The sequence below is a fragment of the Amphiprion ocellaris genome, chromosome 10, assembly GCF_022539595.1.
Source record: "Amphiprion ocellaris isolate individual 3 ecotype Okinawa chromosome 10, ASM2253959v1, whole genome shotgun sequence".
NCBI lineage: Eukaryota > Metazoa > Chordata > Actinopteri > Pomacentridae > Amphiprion > Amphiprion ocellaris.
In genome coordinates this window covers 5,902,057-5,924,099 of record NC_072775.1, presented here as the reverse complement: position 1 = coordinate 5,924,099, position 22,043 = coordinate 5,902,057, and the positions used below count along the sequence as shown (strand labels likewise).

The window sequence follows — 22,043 nt, the reverse complement described above, 5'->3', positions numbered from 1 at the left end:
TTGGATGTGGATAGTATTCACTGAGTCAGTTCTGTTATTTCACAATACCAACTCAAACACCCGAACATGATTCCTGACCACCAGTGTCATCGATACACTTCAGATAAATCACATAAGCAGCTGTGAGAAAGAGCATAATTCATTTTAAAGAATTTCTATGATTCAGCTGTCTAGTGTACAAGAACCTGAACGACTCCTGCTCCTCATCACATACTGCCAGTTTGTCGTTTTGATGTCACATTCCAACACACCAACAAAAACAAGTTCAGAAATAAGCGTCGTGACTCCACAGCCAAATGTTCTCAGCTATCGCTCCTTTTGATGGAATGAAAAGTCGTCCTGGCAAAATGCTTAATGTTGTCAAAGGGTGCATTTACTTTTCCATACCATACCATAGACTTTTCCTAAAACCAAAAAGCGAGTAAAAACCAGACACAAAATAGCTCTAGACACAAAATAAAGTGAGTCTAGATGAATAAAGTAATGGTCTGAGACTGAAAATGAACCCCAGTGTTCTGGTACAAGTTCCACCTCCTTATGAGGCTCTCAAACTCTGTAAAAGGTCTTAAACATCTGTCTGTCTTGAATATTGATGTGGGTGGCATTGACACCAAAGTGCAGCTTGTGTGTCGGAGATGCTAGCAGCTTCAACAAAATGGCAGCATTTGACTCCCTGGGAATGAGTACAGGTTGAAATACAGGAGGTCCTCGTTTTACGAACTGATTACGGGCCAGTCCTCTGTTTAACGTACGGCGTTTCATCGTTACATTGGAACTGGTTTAGTGGAAGTAGTTGGCGAGTGGAGCAGATGAATACTGTATGTACAGTAGTCACATGGTGCTATAAGACAGCTTTGTTTACATTTGCTGTCACACTGGTTTATGTTACATTCGCGAACTTCATTATGGCTCCCAAGCGCAAGTCAGATTTAAAGTTTACATTTTCGCTGGTATTTTCCTCCCGAGTTGTGTTTCAGTGTGAGCTAATGACCGTTTTTGTTACTGTAGTTGTACAAATATGTAAATTGTTCGATATCATGATGTATGTAACGACTTTGTTTACATTTTCACCTCAGTTCCGACTTACAGCGAAAATCGAATTATGTCACACCGTAGGAACTGAACTCTGATGTACAGGGATGAGAATGACAAATGGAAAAAAACTCGGAAAATGTCTGCCGAAGCCCCCCCCCCGCCCGCCCGCCCGCTTCCCCCCCGCTTCCCCCCCCTAAAAAAGAAAACATGTCCCGGGCAGTGTCCACAGAAAAAAGTCACTTTCTTCTTTTCTTTTTCTACATCTTCAGTTCAAAGGAATCCTCAGAGGACTATCTACCAGCTCACTCCAGAAATATAACACGAAAAAAATCTATGAAAACACACCTAACATCTAAAAACAATACAATCACATTGCTACATCATCTATGTCCCTCCTTATCACTGACAGCCTCAAGTTGATGAAGGGTGTCATTTGAGAAAAATCAGCAATGGAAATAGGACCATGGAGGCATTTCCGTTATAGTCCAAATATCTCCTCCACTGCTCTAAAAATGTCTAAAAGACGCTCAGTGCGACCGAGACAATATTTCACAACAAACATTCAAAGGGAAGCACAATTTGAGGTAAAAGCTATGCTCGAGTGACCCGACTTCAACCCAAACCTTTGTAAAAACAAAGTAAATACGAATGAAAATGTCAGCTGCATCAGAGGCGAAAACCGGACACGTGTAAAAAGACGGACAGTTTGTGGTTCTGCTGAGATTCAGTCATGCTGACAGTTTCCTGAAGGTTGATTAACAACCTTGTTCAGAAATTCTTTTTCTGTGAAGACTTCTGTGTTCATCTTCAACGTCTCCCCACCTGTGATTGCTGCAGATGTTGATGTGGGTGAACAAAAGGATCAGGCTGTAGTCAAAAGTTTACAGGTTGTGTTTTAAGTTGACAGTCAAGCAGGGAGTTTTCACTGCAAGAGCAGAGCGAGTCGGCTCCACTGATCCTACAGCGGTGTCAGGTCTATGAGGAGGTGCTGTAGGAGGAGGTGGACGTGCTCCTTCCTGTCTTACGTTCATAGTTCACCAGTCGCTGTCCAACCAGGTATCTGGAGGAGGAACGGGAAACATAGTTTACTTGTATTTTACAAGCATAATTCAATACCATTATAATCCATTATACCTCAATTTACCATGACAGAAACATTTCTTCAGTAAGAAAAAAGGCACTTTTGGCATACACTTGTTAGAACATACACCGCCTGCTTAAAAAAAGTCACCACCTGGATTTAACTAAGCAAATAGGTAAGAGCCTTCCATTGGATAATTACTGCAGTGATGAATACATTTCAGCTGCAACAACTTATTTAATCCTAGCTGATGCAGTGAGGAGCTTCTCATTTCTTAAACAACCATGTTGGAAGACATATCCTGTCGTCATGGAAAGGATGTTAATCTGCCTCAGAAGGGTCAAATTATTGGCCTGCATCAAGCAAAGAAAACAACTAAGGAGATGAAACTACTAAAATCAGGTTAAGAACCGTCCAACATTATTAAAACCTGAAGGATAGTGGAGAACCATCATCTTTGAGGAACAAATGTGGTCGGTCATGTGGTCTGATGAGTCCAGCTTTACCCTGTTCCAGAGTGATGGGGGCATCAGGGTAAGAAGAGAGGCAGATGAAGTGATGCCCTCATCATGGCTAGTGTCTACCAGCCTGTGGGGGTTAGAGTTATGATCTGGGGTTGGTCAGGTTCAGCAATATTATGTTCCCAAAGAATGAGGTCAGCTGACTACCTGAATATACTGAATGACCAGGTCTTTCCATCAATGGAGTTTTTCTTCCCTGATGGCATGGACTTGTTCCAAGATGATGATGCCAGGATTCATGGGGTCACATTGTGAATGAGTGGATCAGGGAGCATCAGATGGATTGTCCTCCACAGAGTCCAGACCTCAGTCCCATTGAGAATCTTTGGGATGTTCTGGAGAAGACTTTATGCAGCGGTTCGACTCTCCCATCATCAATATAAGATCTTGGTGAAAAATTATGTATCTCTGGACAGAAATAAATGCTGTGACATTGTAGAAGCTTACCGAAACGATGCCAAAGAGAATGAGTGCCGTACTCAAAGCTAAAGGCCGTCCAACAAAATATTAGAGTGGGACTTTTTTTATTTGGCTGGGCAATGTATATACCAGACTAAAAGCTAATAAAATGACAAATTTAACCAGTTATAATGCATTTCACACTTTCTCCTACACAGTGCAAGTAATCTGACACTGAACTGAACATATTACATCTGTTACTGTGATCATATTTCTAAAAAAAAAACCCCAAAAAACTCTACATTAATATCAAAATGGAGTCTACAGCATTTTCCAAAACTCTCAGTTTTTGCAGTCCTGCTTCCCCTGCATTGACAGGAAGGTACTATCTCTTTTTTCCATTGCTGGACTGTAGCTAATATTAGGGGTGTAATGGTGCATAAAAGTCAAAGAACATTATAAACTCTGGTTTCGGGGCCACAGTTCAGTGCTCTTTTGGATAAAACAGAGAAAATTTCTTTTTTTAATGAAACATTAAATTGTATCTAGTTATTCTTACAAGAACAGTTAAGAAATGCAAATAGTGCATACTGTTGATTAAACCATACAGTGTGAGCAGAGAAGTCAGAGATTCTGGCTGCAGGAAGGCCAATAAAAATGTGTAGCGTGACTTCACTCATCATATCTGTTTAACAATAGCGGCACAGTATCTCCCCAGCTTGCAATGCTAATACTGCTAGAATGCCAGAGCTCATAGAAATGAACGACTGGTGCCCTGCCAACACATCTGGGGAGCAACTCTACGTGGCACCTACTTCATGCAACTATGTAGACGTAAACTTGTAAAGTCATTATTTGCATTATTTTGAATTAGTGTTTATCAAACCCAGGAAGTTCCATCCACAACCAAACACTGTGTACCAGACAGCAGGATGAATAAACAGACTATTACACCCACAGTAAATTTGTGTGAGACTTTTGGGTTTTCAATGTGCTTCTAATGAAATCTTAAATCGAGGAGAATCTTAATGATCAATAGAAATACCAACTTACTGATATTTAGCCAAATTATAGATAAAAATAATTATATTTTTCTCTCATATTCCACAGCCTGAAGTTTCTGTGGATCAGTAAACAGAACGACTAGAACTTGTCTTGCTTGTATGCATGTAAGGTCACATTTAAGATTATAACGGTCTACTGACTTGTCATTTTTGATGTGTTCGTAGAGGCGTCTGAATTGACGTATCTGAAAGGACAGGATGGCCAACAGCATGACCACCATCAGCAGGAAAGGATAGATTCTCCTTTCCACCAGCGTCTGCATCTTTGGCTGCACTCCTGCAAAGAGTGAAGACAGAGAGAATAACAGGAGCTCCTCTTAATGACTGTGCATGTCTGTAAAGTCTACAGGAACTGATGGACTGGAATAGAGAGAGTGACAGCAGGTGGTTGGCAAAAAGCAAATAATTCAGTTTAATAAAACCACATGGCATGACTGGACCAGTTGCACTTTACTTTGCACAACAGCTACAATCTCTATTTCCACAAGAGATGGAGAATCTTAATTGACTAGTTGTTTAAATGCAACTGTTGTCCAAGTCAACATCAAAAACACTTGTCTGAACAACAATTGGTGCCTTGGGTGGGCTTTGCATGAAAAGCAGCTCTCAGATGAGCCCCGTGTTCAAATTAGTGAGGATCTGTTGGCACTGTGGTCAGAGCGTGCCTGCTGTCTTTGTGCCTGAATTTCATCTGTTCCTAATGTAATCAGAAACCCAAACAAAATGAGACACAAATCAAAGCTGAAGACTCGTTTCAAGTTGTTCACAAATTAACATCGAGCACAGCTCAATTTTGATGAATTATTTACGGCAGAGCGACATGCCTAAAATACGATCATAATAAAAATGTTTCATTCAACCAGTCAACAGTACATTTCACTATCGTTTTGTTACCCAGGCTCAGAATTACACTTAAATTACTTTACTTCCCATTAACCCTGTAAGACCCAAATATAGAAAAAAAGGGCAAAATTAACAACAACAAAAAAAAAAAAAATATATATATATATATATAAAAACACAAACCCAAACATAGAGGAAAATGAGCAAAAAAACCAAAAAAGACAAAAATATTTATATAAAACAAATATAGAAAGAAAATAAGCAAAAACAAAAAGAACTATATATATATATATATATATATATATATATATATATATATATATATATATATATACCCGCAAAATAAAAGTAATATTTTAAAACATTTTAACTGATGATGTATTTCTGCAACACTGGGTTTTACATGGTAAAGTTTTCCCCCCCACTACTTGTGGCTAAATTACTACTTATACTGTAGCATTTAAAGAAAAGTGAAAACATTTCTATAAATCCTTGACCAGTTCATCAACACTCTATACACCTTTTCTATTGGAGCATAAAGAATTCAAGACAGCTTTTGATAAAAAGGCAATATGCATTCTGATGAAACAGCTCAAAGGTTATGTTTAAAAAGACGGCGAAAATAATACAGCCAGGAAGCACCTATCAAGCATTCTCGTGTGTAAATTACCAATGAAAATTGAAAAAAACCTGGAGCAGGGAGAACAAAAACAGAGGTATTATTCTTCATTACAACATCTTTGATCCCACTCACAGAGAACAAACTGGAGCAGAGCGAAAGAGACACAACAGGGGGAAAAGGTGGAGAGAAGAGAGGAGCAAAAATTGGTCCTCTTTTACTCGTTTACCTTGAAAACCAATGTTAGGGTACACTAAGGTACCAGAAAATCCATGCTCAACCCAGACACACACACATTTAGGCTTACCCAGCAGTGGTGTGATGCCTTTAGAGATGGTGTAGGGCAAACAGAGAGACAGCAGCAGGACACAGATGACTGGGGCAGCAAGCCTTCGCACGATGAAATGGAGGTCGATGTTTCGGATACCATTTGCATAGACCTGCACAACACAGATATAGTGATTATTTGACCTTATTCCAGTGCCTGTTCAGTTCTTTTGTTCCTTTATAATGAGAGCTCCAAAAAAATTTGGAAAGAATGTGCATCTTTTGTAAGTTTAAAAGGAAATGTTCAATTACAAACTAGAGTGCTGCACGACATTCGGATAGCAAAGAGAAGTTTCCATCTTGTTTTGTTAACTGAATGCAGTTGGAAGAATGTGAGACTGACCTGTTCGATAACAGTTTTGAGCCACCACTGAGGCCCCATCAATGTTATGGCAGCAATGATTTTAGCATGAAGCACACCCAAGGCCCAGTCCTGCCACGCACACAAAGAGCAGCAGTCAAATTACAACCAACACAATAAAGCTGTCACAAGAGTTCATTATCTGCCCAGTTTTAATGCAGCATGGCTGCCTCTTTTAAAAGAAAATTTACTGGTAATTAATTGGCTGTGAGATCAATGTTTCGGTATAGGTACCACAACATTTTTTAATTCAAAGAAACACACCAGTTTCGGCACAATGTGCTCCAAAAACATTTTTGTAGATTCCAAAAGAGTACCAAAGTTTGATCTCTAGCCCTACAGAAAACATGTAAGCACCAACAGTTTCTGACAAAGGAACTAAAGTATTCTATGGTTTCTCAGAAGGATCCAATAAAGACACATGTAACTCATATTTACACACAGTCCTACCTGCCAGGGGTAGAACAGAGGTGTCTGGTCCAGTGGGACTCTGAGAGGAGCAACGATGACCAGCTCAAACAGCAGACCCAACAGCAGAGGAATCACCCCGGCTAACAGCACGGCGACCACTACGGTCTTCAGGATCTACACAACGCAAAACACAGCAGGTCAGCATAAAACACCGACAGTTATAGTTTTGTCTTTAACTGACAAAAGAGACTCATCCGAATTACCATAAGCGCCCACTCGTGGACTTTGAGCATGATGACTGTCCGTCCCTGTGGCATCCAGGACAGCAGCACTGTGGCGGCTCGAATGGACAGCCAGCACACATACAGACCACTGGCTGCCGTGTACAGCTCATGAACCATGGCGCTGCCCATCCAGAAAGACATCAGCCATCGACCAACACACACTGTGCCAGAGGAAGTGGACAAAGTAAAGTGAAGGACAATAACAGAGGGGAATATTTTTGTCTAACTGAGAACAACGAAGGTAACATGACTGCTTGTGACTCACCCGGCAAAGTAAGGCAGATTAGGCTAGCTAGCAACAGTGTCACACACATGAAGACAATGAGCAGAACGATCTAAACAAGAAGACAACACAAAATAACGATTAATATGAGCACAGGGTTCAAAATCGCCATGACTCTGATATGGTCAACTGTCCAGCTGTGGGTCACCTTGAGTGGGAAGTTGACGGGCCGGTGGTACGGCTGGAAACCCACTGGACCGCCCTGCTGCAGAATGGCCTGATGGGCAGCGTGAAGCCCCTCCCCCAGACCGGGAATCCGGTTGTTGTTATGGCGACCGGGAGGGTTATTTGGTTGGTTGTCCTCGTCTTCATGGTCGCCCAGCAGGTATGAGTGAAGGTCACTGTGGGGGGCCATTAGAGCAAATATGTTATTACTATGCAAGAAAAATCACAGGACAAACGACAAGCAGAGAAGATTAACAAACACTGTTGCCTTATTCTACATCTTATTTTTTTTCACCAATTATGATAGATGAAGACCTTCAAAGCTGCTGAAATTTGCAGTGTGTGTTCTTGTGTATACATACAACACGTATCCAGCTGTGAATGTCCAGGCATGGACGAGGCGTTTGAGCCACTGGCGAGTGTGACCCTGCTCCAACAACGCCGGCAGAACAACCTGAAGCAACAGCAGCTCCAACGACAGCTCGCTAACCGGGGCGTCACTGTAGAAGCATCACAGAAGCCAAACTCAATTTACATTCACTGTATAATATAGACATTGGTACAGATGGCAGCTCATTTTCTCAAGCAGCTCCCGATTTTAGTTTTACCTGAATAGAGAATGTCATCTTAAGCTTCCAGATAGTGAATGTTAAATTATTATGTAGCGTACCTGTACAGCATGACATTGTAGGGAAGGAAGGTTGGGAAAAACAGTTTAATGATTCTGATGGGAAGCCAAAGCATCAGCAGAACTATGGAGCCAAACACCACCTGGAAATTGACACAAAAACACAAGACAAAAACAATCACATACCAACATTTTTTAGCAAACATGCTAAATATCCCTGTGCTATCACATGGAAATACAGTAATATTCAAAATGCATTTGATTCCTTTCAAATGTGTGACAAGTTTGTGCACAAAAGCTGCACTTACGATCTACCCATGAAATTTCAATCTTTTTTCTATTTTACTAGTAAGAATACGACACAAAAACAATATAAGATCAGTTCACCCAAATTATAAACAAACATTTTCTCATCAAGAGTGTCAAGATTACCAAACAGAAAACTGATACACAAAACAGTCAGACTCTCAGGTAAATACTGAAAGAGAAAATGTCTCTCTGTATTTGTACATTAGCCATGTTGGTTTTATTTACAGGCACATATATGTATAGAATGTTACCAGAAATACGCCGATACAGGAACTGTCACACATAATACTCAGTCAGCATAATTTTACTCAGATATAGCTGTATCTAAAAGGAAACAATGCCCTTACAATATCTTGCAATGCAGACAGATTTGGTTATATGTGTACAGGTTATGAGATATGTATGAATTGTGCAGTCCCACTAATACAGTGGTAATGAATCAAATTAAATTTCACCTAATGGGTTCAAAACAGAAACAATGTTGCTGTAAGATAAGATTAGCTCACTATTTCCATAGGAAGAACATTAAAATGATAGAATACATTAAATAAAAATTATGGAAGTCTTACTCTTATCCAGAATAACCAGGATATTGCTAAAAAAAAGAGGAACATTAGTGTTGAATTATTTAAATGTCAGATTTAGTGCTGTGAGCAAAAAGTGGAAACAAAAATCTCAGGTACTGGTATTATAAAACTTGGGAAATTAAAGCCAAAACACTGTGGATAAGTAGATACCACTATACTGCAGGTAAATGAAAGAAAATCTACTAAGGCTATATTTCTTTGATTTAAGTACTTGAATGCTTTTGTGAAAACCTACACAATGCCCTTAGCTTGTCACGACAAAACCAACATTTCTGTATTTTGTATTTAACATCACAGCAGACAGAGATCTGCTGGCTGTCATGTCACTGGAGGTTGGCTCTGGAGGGAATAAAGCAGGAGGATATTTGACTGACCACAGAGAGTATAAACCTCCGTAGGTGTCTGTAGATGGGCAGGTGGATCATCTCTTGGACCGGGTTGAAGTCTGGATCGTTCAGGTTCCTCAGGAACCAAAGTACACCTGGCCGAAGCACCTGCGCGCGCGCACACACACACACACACACACACACACACACACACACACACACACACACACACACACACACACACACACACACACACACACACACACACACACACACACACACACACACACACACACACAATCAAAAGCTTAAGGGTCAATACATAATTACGGGACTTTATGTAACACAGTTGACAGGTATCATAGTTTTCACTTTGCTGTTTTCAGGCCTAAAATCTACATGGCCGCCGATAACCAAACACCACATGGCATTTTTAGACAAAGATTCTTCTAAAATATTATATATACAATTGAAATTGAAAGTTATTTATAAAGATATTGTAGTAAACCTGTTGACATGCCATAAATCCACACTACTTTATATTAAATAACTCAGAAAGCCTTGGAGTCTTGCCAGTCTTTTCTTCAGGAGGAAATGACATCATGTGGAGCAGGTCATGTGATCTGGAATTAACACACTTCCTTGAGAGGTGTTTTTGTAATGGGGAACTTAGTTGAAAGTGATTTCTCGGACACAGATACAATTTGTCATTTTCCATATAAAATTTAAAGATAAACCACCCTATATCAACCAAAAAAGAAACATCTGTCATGATTATCTCAACTTAATAAAAAGAACACAATCAAAACAATTTTTGAATAAACTCCTTTTGTTATTGATTAGCTAATTAGAAGGAGGTTGTTATTAAATTCAGATGGTTATTTAGTTGACATTTTAGTGATATTCAGTTATTTTTTCATAAATGATTATTTCCATAATAAATAATTATGGAATTTGTAAAGACACGATCATAATGAACATAAAAAACCCAAGTTTTTTTGCTTTTAATAAAAACGTATGCAAGATATATCCCATGGACTTCAAAAGTTCCTCAATTATATATTGACAGTTAAGATCTTGAATACCGTGTTTTTTGAGGTTTTATGTGTCATGGTGCATAACTTTGACTTGATGACATCCTCCATTTACCTCTCTGAGCAGGAGAATGAAGGAGGCAAAGTAGAAGACGTAGACCATACCGACCAACCAGTGGAGGAACATGGTGGTGCCAGGAGCCGAGTCAAAACTCTGCTCCCTGTCCTTGAGAGTGGCATCAAACATCTCCTGCAACAAATAAAGGGACAGCCTTTTTAATGTCAAGAACCACAACTAAATCCGTTTTTCAAATTGGTCCAATCAGTGCAACATTTTGAGATTTTTTTGCTTTTGATCAAATGTGGACGCTGCACATCGCCATGGTTGTATTCTGTTTGGGTATCATTAGGAGCCAGTGCGTGGTTGTACCAACAGGATCAGCTGAGTTCACTCTGCATGTTTGTCTTACCAGCGAACAAATGTCAAGCCACCAACCACAAATCAGCGGGAACAAGCCTATCTCCATGACAACCAGCAGGGACACCTGCAACATATTTAAAAAAAAAAAAAAAAAAACACTTGCAATTTAGTTGCTGTTTTCATGTAATCATCATTTTCCTAATTGCCGTTTTAACTGAGAGATTTGCTAGTTTGATAAACTCAAAATCAAAGCGATTACAGAGAATGCCTCAGAGCTGCGTCTCTCTAGTTTACCTTGACAACAATGTAGCAGACACCCAGGAGGCGTTTGGACCGCTGGAACTTCACTAATGAAGCCAGTGCCTAAAAAAGGGACAGTTAAGGACTCATACATAGTTTGACACCAACAACCTGCAGCTCTTAGTATTATTAAAGTGAAAAACATCTTGTGGAGACACATCTGTGGTCTCAGTGTCAATGTGAGTAACTAAAATGTTTCTTTTGAGTATATTACTTCTAATGAGTGGAGACCTGAATCACACAAATGTAATGAGTGTAATACAAATGTTACTGTGGTTTTAAAAATCTCATCACTAACTATACTGAACACATTACACCAAACCACACGTCATTGGTGCTAGTTCACACTTCGTGACAGATACACTCTACATCATTTAAAGCGCATAAGGTAATGTGTAGTATCTAGAGGATACATGGCAGACAATGAGAGCTCCAGCCAGGAGGATGTACCCCAGGATGGTGGTGATGAGGCCATCAAAGTGTGAGGCTTTGATCTGCAGTCAAACAAAACATCATCATCGTCAAATGCACACCAAAGTGTTGGACAAACTCAAATAGTGCTATAGAATTGAAACTGTGCAAGCACTTACATAGTCTTCAAAGCCCAGTCCTACCACTGAGAAATGGCCAATGTGATACGGGCAAAAAGCTGAAGTGAGAAACAGAAACATGTTAGCATAGTGTAAAAAGGTTCACAAGACTGTCTCATACTGTTGGACTGTCTCCTGCTTAAATAGGGTTATGTCTTCATATCATAATGAACAGAAACATTCTAAATGTAGTTTCTAAAAGGAAAGCAGTGTCTGCATGTAGATGCACAACTTACTTACCAAATACCAAGATAAAGAGCGTGTTGAGAGACACCACCCAGAAAACATGCTCCTTGAAAAGACACAAACAAAAGGGACCTTCTGTTAATATTATTCAGTTTCTGGCAATACAGTTCGAGTGAAACTTAAGTGTAAATTATAGTGGTCTCTTTTTTTTCTAAAAGTTAGAAAGAATTTTAACTACAGCCTTTAAACAAAGTCTACAAAAAGCCTTATCTTTGGTGTTAATTTCATCATTTTTGATGTCAAACAGGTCAGATTTAACTTGCTCTAAGGTCCAAATGTAAGTTCATATTTCAAAAAATGATAGGTATATCAACATATAGGTCCTCTAATTTTGGTGAGGAACAGTTGAAATAGTGTCACACTGAGAGCATATACGTACCAAGAAAACTAGGGAACCATCCAGCCCAAGCATCTGGAAAACAACAGACTGCAGTGTCATAATCACCATTTAAATACATCTGAATGAACAAGGTGATACTGTCGATGTAAGTGCAACTACAACAAACACAAAGGAGAAGATCCTTATTGATGCTATTACAGGTCTACTACAAACAACATCCATAAACAGAAGGAATTCAGAGTGCTGTGTATGCACACTACACAAAGAAGAACATTTAGCCCAAATTTATCTGCCATCTACCCTCCTTACATTTTGCTTTTTTAGCATTGCGTCCTAGCTACATCACTCCGCTTTATGGAGCAGGAGACAGAGGAATAAAAAAACTAGATTCCCACCCTTTCCCAGGTCAGCTCCTCTGCAGCACGGTCCCACTCCAGGGCGTTCCAGTTCAAATCTTCTACAAAGAGGAAACAGACATAGCAGAGTCAGTGAGGAACAACCACAATGTTCTATAAAACAATCTTCCATTGTTGCATTAAGTGTAGGTTGTTTAAAGCATGAAAATGGTTATTTCCATTTAATTACAACAACCTCATTAAATGATCATAGTAACTCAATAATGTTATTTAACAACAGTACCAACAGTGCAGCTTTTAAAACAACTACTTTTGATGCATCAACCTTCAGTAATGTTTTACGGCTCACTAACCTTGCCCTGCATTATTGACATCAGCAGCATCCTCTTCCCTGCCTTCCTCATCGTCATCGTCGTCATCGTCGTCATCCTCCCCGTCGTCGTCATCCTCATCATCGTCCAGTTCGGCTTCATCTCCGTGGTTGCCGGCTTCTTGTGGGTTGGCGTGTGCCAGCTGGTCTGGAGCACGGTCAGCAGGGTTCTGGGCAGCTGCGGCATCGACACCGGCCTGGGCATTGAGTGCAGCGTTACCACCCTGCAGAGCCACCAAATCATAACAAGACATTTCACAGTTCATTAACAGCAGCGAAACCTGCATTCAGTTTAATGAGGTAACATTAGTGTTCTTATTTGCTCATTATCTACAATCATAGTTTTTGATTTGGCAGTTACCAAGGACAGCTTGGTGCTCCTTAAACTTACAACATGGGAAAGAAGATATCAGCAAATGCGTAGTCATTTGTGAAGATATTTCAGCCCTAAACTGTGTTTCTCATTCCAATAATGACAGCAGAAGACTGACATTATCTGGAATGTGCTGCTTTACTCGTGTGGTTAAATGTAGACAAATGTCATTGCTAGCTTGGCAAGCAAATTCTCTATCAGGAAAGATAAATGTCCTCCAGTTTCCCCAGAGAGAAGAAATGTTGGCCAGACCACACACGCCAAACAAATGTGACCCAACACAGAAAAGCAGCAGAGATAAACATGCATTAATTATTCCTCACTGTTTCAAGTGCTTTAATCAACCTTCATGTGGCACAAAGTCTGATTTTAAATAAACTTTGTTTTGAAAGTCAACAAATGAATTCCTTATGTAACCATAAACTCCAGCAGCTTATCTTTTACATTTATGAACGTGTCTCTGTGCCAACTATGCCAGAGAGCATTGGTGGTAAACTATGGAGGAAGCTACGGCTTTAGTAGGTCATTACGTCTGTGCACATTTGTCGCAATCGATTTCCATTTCTGAGTAAGAAAATGAAAAAAAATACTTTTTTGATAATTATATGTTGTTAGAAATATTTCAAAAATAGACATAAAGCTGCATTCCATTAAATTCTATCCTGAAAACTCAATTTTGTATTGTTTCTTTATCACAGACTATCATACAATAAATCACATCTGAAAAATCCAGTTTCCAATAACACAAAGTGCAAAATTGTGACCATTTTTTAATTATGTTTGTTATCAAAAGGTGAACCAGCGCAGAGCAGCTTTTGCATTTCATTGTGCACTCTGGAAGCATGCTTAATTTGACTGTAGACTAGCTTATTACATTGTCAACATGGTTGTAAACTGCTTAGTCTATTCACAAGTTTGTCCATTTTTTTGTTCAACAGTAATGAAAAAAAAACACACACAGAAAAGCCTATTTACTCATTCTGTGGTCAGAGATTCATATTTTCAACAGTCTAATCTTTGCATTTTGACAGATATGTTTAAAGACATTCAGTTAACTACGTCCATGTCTGATCATAGGGCACATAGGCTATTATAGGCAACTGCTGGCTGTCAATAGGATCTGTGGCCATATGAGTGTTGTAGATGTGAGTGTGTTGTTACACATTTCTCTACAGCCTTGTCTTTGTTTACTCCTGACAGAGGCACTTGCTCCCTCTTGTGGTAAAACAGGTCTTTCACTTCTGTCTTCATTTGGACTATATCATACTGCAGAAAACTGGAGCACAGTGACTATTTTTCCAACTACAACATAAATCAGACATTAAAACTTAGAAACAATAACCCAAGATGGATTTATGTATACAATGATGCTATAATGGGGCTGCACTGTGGGTCGGTGGTTAGCACTGTTGCCTCACAGCTAGAAGATCCCAGGTTCGTGTCACGGCCTGGGCCTGGGATCTTTCTGCATGGAGTTTGCATGTTCTCCTTGTGCATGCATAGGTTTTTACTGGGCTCTCCAGCTTCCTCCCACAGTCCAAAAACATGCTGAGGTTAATTGGTAATTCTACATTGTCCGTAGGTGTGAATGCGTGTGACTGTTTGTCTCTATATGTATCCCTGTGATAGACTGGTGACCTGTCCAGGTGTCTCCTGCCTTCACCCTAAGTCAGCTGGGATAGACTCCAGTCTCAATGCAACCCTGAAGAGGATTAAGTGGTGTATAGATAATGGATTGATGGAGGATGCTATAATGAAATAAAAAATATACATCTTGTCCTAATTAGGACATTAACTATGTTCAGGTAGCATTTTCAAATTTACAGTGTGTTAATATGTAGGCTTGCCTACATGGTTTAGATTTCTTCTGACCGGGAATTTTTGGGTAATTATTGTGATCAGTGTTTATTAAAAGGCATATTTTCAATTAATTAATCAATAACAAACTGTGCACGTCAAGTTTTGATCATTAATTTGGCAGCAGGATTACTCATCGCTTAAAGATTTGTAAATGTGATTATATTAACACTATGAACCCCAAGTAGTTTGTGGGTGTCCTGTGGCACCTGTCATATTTTCATACTCTGTTTGTTAATTTTTCACTGCAACATAAAGTCCTACACCTTTATAGAAACAGCACTAGATGTTGAAAATGTCTTTGTGCAGTATGACAGTTATGTGGTTATAATAGTAATATGTTAAAATAAATCATACAAAAAGAAAAACAAAGTTGAATTTGAGGCCGAAAAAACACTTACAGATGCTACCAATGCTGGAAAAGAAAAGCTTGGCTTGACATACTATAGATATTTTAATATTTCCGTTTTTCTTTTGTTTACATCCTTGTCTCCTATCTGTACGCACAGCCTGCAGTTCAGCCCAGTTCAGCCAAAAGGTGACCAGAATTTTTATCACGACTGTTAGCTCAGTCAATAACAATGTCTTGGTTGCATTGAATTTTCACAGAGTTTTATGTTTTTTAAGTGAACCTGGGTAGTGAATGGTTTATTTTTGGCAAATATTTAAATGAGACATGTAGATTTAAGTGATTTTGTCACATCACAATTTTTAACTTAGATTTGAATTGTATTGAATGAAACTTGGGGTTTCATTTGGAAAACTGTCAGCAAGTTGAAAATCTGCAGATTCTGCCTGTTTTTACAGTTTCTGGCTCTGATCAATTGTGTAATTTTGTTGATTTAAAAAACATGTCTTTCAAATCTACTGGCAGGTTTAGGGGATTAGAGGGTTAACAGAATTCATGTATGCTGGAAAATGCTTTGACATCACTATTTTCCAATTTTTTGCTTTGGAATAAAAAATTAATTGTGCCGAAGGTGGCTTAAAGTTGTAGCAATCACTGAAGCAAAAAAAAAAAAAAATGCTAGTCGTTGGCAAAAAAACCCCCAACAGGTTGCATTGCACAAGGCTGGAGCAAACCAATACAGGCACTAAGGGTGGGTAAATTTCTTGTCACTTATAATCAGTCCTGTGTGGCACTGCAGTCAGACATTTAAGCAGGGAGTGAAGCCCACAACTGTTCATACCAATGGCAAATGGTGATTTATAGTGTTAGTCATTATCTGTCTCCCTCTAAGTGTTGGTAGGAAAAAAGAGAACCTAGCTGGTCTTCAGCAGAACCTGAGCTTACCTCATTAGCTGGTGCCGGGCCGTTGGGCTGGTTAGGAACCAGAGGGGGCTGATTCTGCTCTAACCACTGAGGGGCGCCACCGTGGACAATCTGCTCTCTGAGCCACACCAGGCTGATGAAGGCACACAGTGTGCATGTGACCACAAAACAGCCCTGGAGGCAGTCGGCAAGCAGGTTTTGCCTGCAAGAAAGACACTGTTGTGTTTTTATCTTGTATTTTAAGTCCACTCCAAAAACTGCAGAGAGTTGAACAAAAGGGAAGAAAAGGTTACATGATAGGTGAAAGGACATATTTTGAAAAACCACACTTTGATCACTAATCAAACCTTAACCACCTTTATGTGATTAATCAAACCACTCATTAACCAGGATTACTGTACCCCACAAGGGACTTCAGCAGATTTCAAAGGGTACAGAGTAGAATGGTAAAGTCATTGACAAAGATAGTCTACATAATAACCTGTAACTCCTGAACACCTTGTGTTGCAAAATTAGTGCATGAAAACTAGTGAGGCTGTGAGCAATAAGAGCAAAGAACAGAACAAAGTTAATACATAAATCGCTGACACAGATGAACCCATCCCCCCTCGCATTAACTGTGTGATTGTCATGGTCTGCTAAAAAAAAAAAAAAAAAAATACAGAACTGGTTATTCTGCAGTAACGTGTACTAATCCATTTTCTGACATGTGGGCGACCTAAGGCTAACATAGTAGCTGAGAAGCTATGAACAGACGCAGTCTATGAGAATAAAGAGTTCATATACAGATAGCTAGATAGACACATAACACATACTACCTAACATCAGTGGTGTAATGGTATGTGTATTCATCCTGAACCGTTACATACATGATGCTGGGTTTAGTGTGAGCCAAAAAGTTACTGCAAGTCTATGGTTGAGAGAGCTACATGTCATGAACAGAAGTTTAAAATCAATTCAAATTATTACCAATGCAGGTGTACAGTGGTCCCTCATCTATCGCGGGGATTATGTTTCCGACGCCCCCGCGATAGATGAAAATCTGCGAAGTAGTGACCATATATATTTTATTATTTATATGCATTTTAAGGCTTTATAAACCCTTCCCACACACCGCACAACACCACAGAGGAACACTATGCAGCGATCAGTGAATACATATGTGATATGTGAAATGGACAAGACAAGATGCTGAACACATGCTACACGCAGGACACAGGGAAATGATGCTACGGCGGCTGTGCCAATCAGCGAGCAATGTCGTATGCTGTGCATTTTATTTCAATTAAATGTTCTTTTAATATGTTTTAATTATTATTCTTTGCATTGTTTTCCATTTTTTAGGCTAGAAAATGCTTATTGTACCTCAAAAATAATCAACATGATGTAGCGATCACAGAGCCGGTCGCTATGTGCTGCAATGCACCATGGGAGTTTGGGGTGTTGGGGGTTTAAATGTCTCTGTGTGTGTCAAAATAAAAGCATCCGCCAGTTGCAGAGTGCATAAAAGGCAGATATCCTTTCTCTAGCGTCATTCTTCAATGCATCTTTCCACAATAATACATACAAAAAAACAGCTATATACCGTAGAATCCCATGATATAGCCAAAAATCCATGATACCAAATGCAATTTAAAAAACCACGATATAGTGAGACTGCGAAAAGTGAAGCGTGATGTGGCGAGGGACCACTGTACTTCAACTCATCTAACAGGGCTGTGGGATACATCAGACAACAAAGTTTGGGACCCACTGTTTTAAACAACTTAAATGTACAAGGCATGAAGAAAACAGAACTACAACATAGTTAAGCACAACAATGGGTGAGAAGGGACAAAACCAAGACCAGAGACTTACGTTGAAAGCATATCTAAAGGCAGGGTAAGAAGAGAGCTCACGGAGCCAGTAAATAAACACTTGTAGATACGACCTGTGATGAAAGCAGACAAAAAAAAGCCAACACTGTCAAGAACAACAACATCATGAGGATCATTTCTTTAAGTGCCAGATGGGGTGAAACTAAATTCTTGGAATTCTGTTGCATTTCATGCTGAGCTAAATAATTTATTTGGAGCATAAGTGATTCAATTCACTTGCACTCAAAATGAACGAAGTTAACATGCTGTACTTAAAAATCCATTCTTAAGACTGAACCGTATTACTTGTGGCCATCGAGTATTTTTGCAAATCTGCTCATAGCAAGTGAGCCCAAAAGTTCAGACAATGTTTTGAAGTTGTACTAGAGATGTCCTTGGATGTTTCCCAATGCCACATGCTCGAATTGTTACCAAGGTTTCCAAAGCAGTAGTGTTTGCCAGTGAACACAGTGAAATTAATTTATCTCTCAAAGCTGTCACTTGTGGCTTAAAAGCAGGGCTGTTTTCATTGTGAGGATTTTAACACAGGCATGATTAACCTATTATTTTGTCATTAATTGTGTGGCATATGAAGCAACAGAAAACTGGGAAAATATTGCAAAATCACAAATTTGTATAATTTAAGGGATTCTCAATATCAGGTTTTGTTTGACCAAACGTCAAAGAATCCAAAAACTATTCTGAAACATCAACTTTCCCCCAGTCTGTGTTTCTAACAAGATGACATCATCTAGTATGCAACAAACTGAACTGAAGGAAAAAGAGATAGAAAACATTGATGTCAACATAGTACTAATGTTAACCTATGAAATAAATCCACTAAATGTAAAATTATAGCCAATGAAAGATTAAAAAAAATCAAAATTCAAAAAAATATCAAAAGAAGATAGTAATGTTGCATTCATACACACACACACACACACACATATTTTTTTTCTTCAAAAATTAAAAAGTCCATTAGTTTTCAACCAAATTTTGCATATTATAAGTATTAATATGGTTATACATATATAGAAGTTATTTGGTAGTGCATTAAAAACTCACTGGTCACCATATTTACAACTTTGGAGCTTAAAAACACAAAATTTTAAGATATTTTAACTGTTCATTTTCCAAATAAGGATAACTTACATTCCTTGAAACTTTTTATAGTAAAGTGTTGCGATTCATTGCACATATATATATATTTTTGTTTGTTTGTTTCTTTGTTTGTTTTTGTTTTTTTGTTTTGTTTTTTAATTTTTCATAGGCTGTAATTTTACATTTAGTGGATTTATTTTATAAGTCAACATTTGTACTATGTTTTCTATCTTTGTGTCCTTTACAGTCTGTTTTTTTTTCATTTGGATTAAGTAATCCCAAAGGGTTCACATACTTTATCTTGCAACTGTACTTTTTTTTTTTTTTTTTTGAGGGGGGGAATCCTTGGGAAATATTCAGAATTTGTATTGAGCTGAGATGGAAAGATGGTAGATTAACTGAGAAACTAATTGGCAATTTCAAAAATAAGAGTAATCAGCAGCTGCAACCTAACTTGTGACTTACATGCTGTGAGAGGCACCACACCGAGCCAGGCAAAGGCCACCAGTGTGTAGTGGAACCAGTATCTAATGGCTGTTCCAATACTGGTGACCAGCCCTGCAAAGATATCCTGGACAGGCAAGCGAGATGGCATGTCTGGAGAGTAGACTGGATACAAGAGGAACGCCAGAGTTAGATGCTCAGAGGAGCTCAAAACAAATGAACACACTTTTGAAATATTACGGAAAAATAATCAACTTACTTGGTGTAAATGCAAACTGGTGTTTGCATAATTCACAGTATTCTTTTCTACTATGTTTTAACCACTGCAGTAAGCTGTGAAAAGCAAAGAACACATAGTAGGTTTACATTCTATAGAAAACTGTACTTCTTTCACACAACTGTTTCCCACTTTAAGCACTCCCTAACCCAAAATATCTCCCTTTTCAGTCTGTATCTGACTGTTAATATTGTTCGTCAGGTGCATAATTATCTGTTCAGATCTTCTCAGACAACATCCTATATTTAACTTAAAAGGCAAGCAAAAATAACTGAACCAAAGGCATCTTTAGATTAACAGCTTGGTCACTGACGTACCATTCCTGATGGATAAACTTGATGCTGCCTGTGCAAACACAAGGGTGGTAGAGCGGTTTGTCCTGGGTCCCCTCTGACCGACAGACCCGACAGATGTCCGCTGTACAGCAAACACACAATAACAGAAATTAGTACAGACTGAGACATGTCATTTAATTAACCTGGCAATGTGTTTCTTTACATTTCAAATCTTTATTCCCTAGTAACAACACACCTTAAGCTTAATGCCGTGAAAACAATTAAAAACGGGGCTGTAACTAATGATTTTTTTCATTGTTGACTGTTTTGTCAGATATTTATTTTAATAAATCAGTTCTTTGGTGTATAAAATGTCAGAAAAGGGTAAAAAAACAACAACAAGAGGCCAAGATGACATAATCAAATGTAAATAATATTCCGTTTACTGTCATGCAGGAGGGGAAAAACTGAAACTATGCACATTTAGGATCTAGAATCAGAGAATATTGATGCACTTTCTTAAAAACGCACTCAAACTGATTTGTCCATTCACAGATAGTTGAAGATGAAGTTGACAACTACTTGATTAATAGCTGTAGCTGATTTACGTTATTCAGATGTGTCAGAATTGAAAATTGTTTTATTTTTTGTGGTAACGTCTGTGTGTATACAGGACAGGTCGGACTAGGTATCTGTATAATCCATGGATTACCTGTGTCACTGTATAACTAAAATAAAACGACTATAAATAGTCCAGGATGAAGGAGTGGTTAGGATACCCCCTCTGATTACTGGTGACTGACTTTACTGTTTACATATGAGAAGAACATAAACACAAACTGTTATTGCCAGAATGTGTTGTGGTTTAATAACACATCAATCCAAGAGTAATAGCAACTGCCAGATTATATAGTATATATCGAAGCCTTTATGTTGTTAATGACATTTTATTTTCAGAATTAATCAGTGTAAGGCAGTAAACAAGGCTAGTGAGCTGATAGAACCGTGTGCAGGTTAACACACTGTATGTAACGTGATAACGGTTGCACTCGCTAAACTTATTAAACGTTAGCTCTTAAGTACATAATTGGCTACTTTCCGTGGCACTTTTAAGTGAAATTGTCGTCTTCTGGTATTTATAACGTTGCCGGTACAACCCTCTTGTGGTCATGCAATGTGTGTGGAGGCAAAACTGGAAAACCTAACGATTTTGTTTACAACCGTTTGCTAACGGTTGGAAGCTAACCCCAGTTAGCTGACTGGCTAACGCTAATTGGCTAGCGGTTTCTTTAATTCTGGTGAACCTTTGTCAAAGTTTAACAAAACGTAGAATCAATTTAACACCACCGACCACATTAACAAGTGGCCGAGATTTAGACGCATGCAATGCTAGTATGAGTGATTTCTCCGGTTAACGACAACAATTAGGGTAATCAAGTTTGAACATTAGCTACCTTCCTCAGCGGTGTCCATCTTGACTGGCTGCTCCACAGCAGACCGCTTATTCAGCCAGTATGGAAGCGATGACCGTTTGCTATCTGCATGTAAACATTTCAAGCAGGCGTTCAGTTCAATCTGCGGTTATCTTTGACGTCACCATGCGTTTCTTATTTAGATAAAGTTTTTTCTCCCCTCCTTTTACTTCATAGTTAATCAGCTAGCGGTCAGGACACAGTCAAAGCAACAA

At 38.8% G+C, this 22,043-nt stretch overlaps 1 protein-coding gene across 1 annotated transcript; it reads right to left on the bottom strand.

The window, feature by feature from the left end:
* Nucleotides 1-1,252: 1,252 nt before the first annotated feature.
* On the bottom strand, nt 1,253-22,043 carry LOC111562861 (E3 ubiquitin-protein ligase MARCHF6-like). Its single transcript, XM_023261635.3, has 26 exons — nt 21,811-22,043; nt 20,399-20,498; nt 20,064-20,137; nt 19,826-19,969; nt 18,261-18,333; nt 16,425-16,605; nt 12,884-13,124; nt 12,570-12,631; nt 12,214-12,246; nt 11,829-11,880; nt 11,589-11,647; nt 11,412-11,492; nt 10,993-11,061; nt 10,748-10,822; nt 10,393-10,527; nt 9,292-9,411; nt 8,064-8,164; nt 7,756-7,893; nt 7,377-7,569; nt 7,211-7,280; nt 6,925-7,106; nt 6,701-6,835; nt 6,233-6,322; nt 5,870-6,002; nt 4,242-4,377; nt 1,253-2,095 (listed from the first exon to the last, which is right to left on the bottom strand). Exons 1-26 carry the CDS (start codon nt 21,827-21,829, stop codon nt 2,011-2,013), a joined length of 2,781 nt encoding a protein of 926 aa, XP_023117403.2. The 5' UTR covers nt 21,830-22,043; the 3' UTR covers nt 1,253-2,010.

Bases quoted from the DNA above. Each gene is read 5' to 3' on its own strand.
- LOC111562861 (XM_023261635.3), bottom strand. The intron at 20,138-20,398 runs GTACGTCAGTGA...TGCTTTTCACAG, and splicing joins AAGTTTATCCATCAGGAATG to CTTACTGCAGTGGTTAAAAC. The intron at 11,493-11,588 runs GTAAGTGCTTGC...GTTTGACTGCAG, and splicing joins GACTGGGCTTTGAAGACTAT to ATCAAAGCCTCACACTTTGA.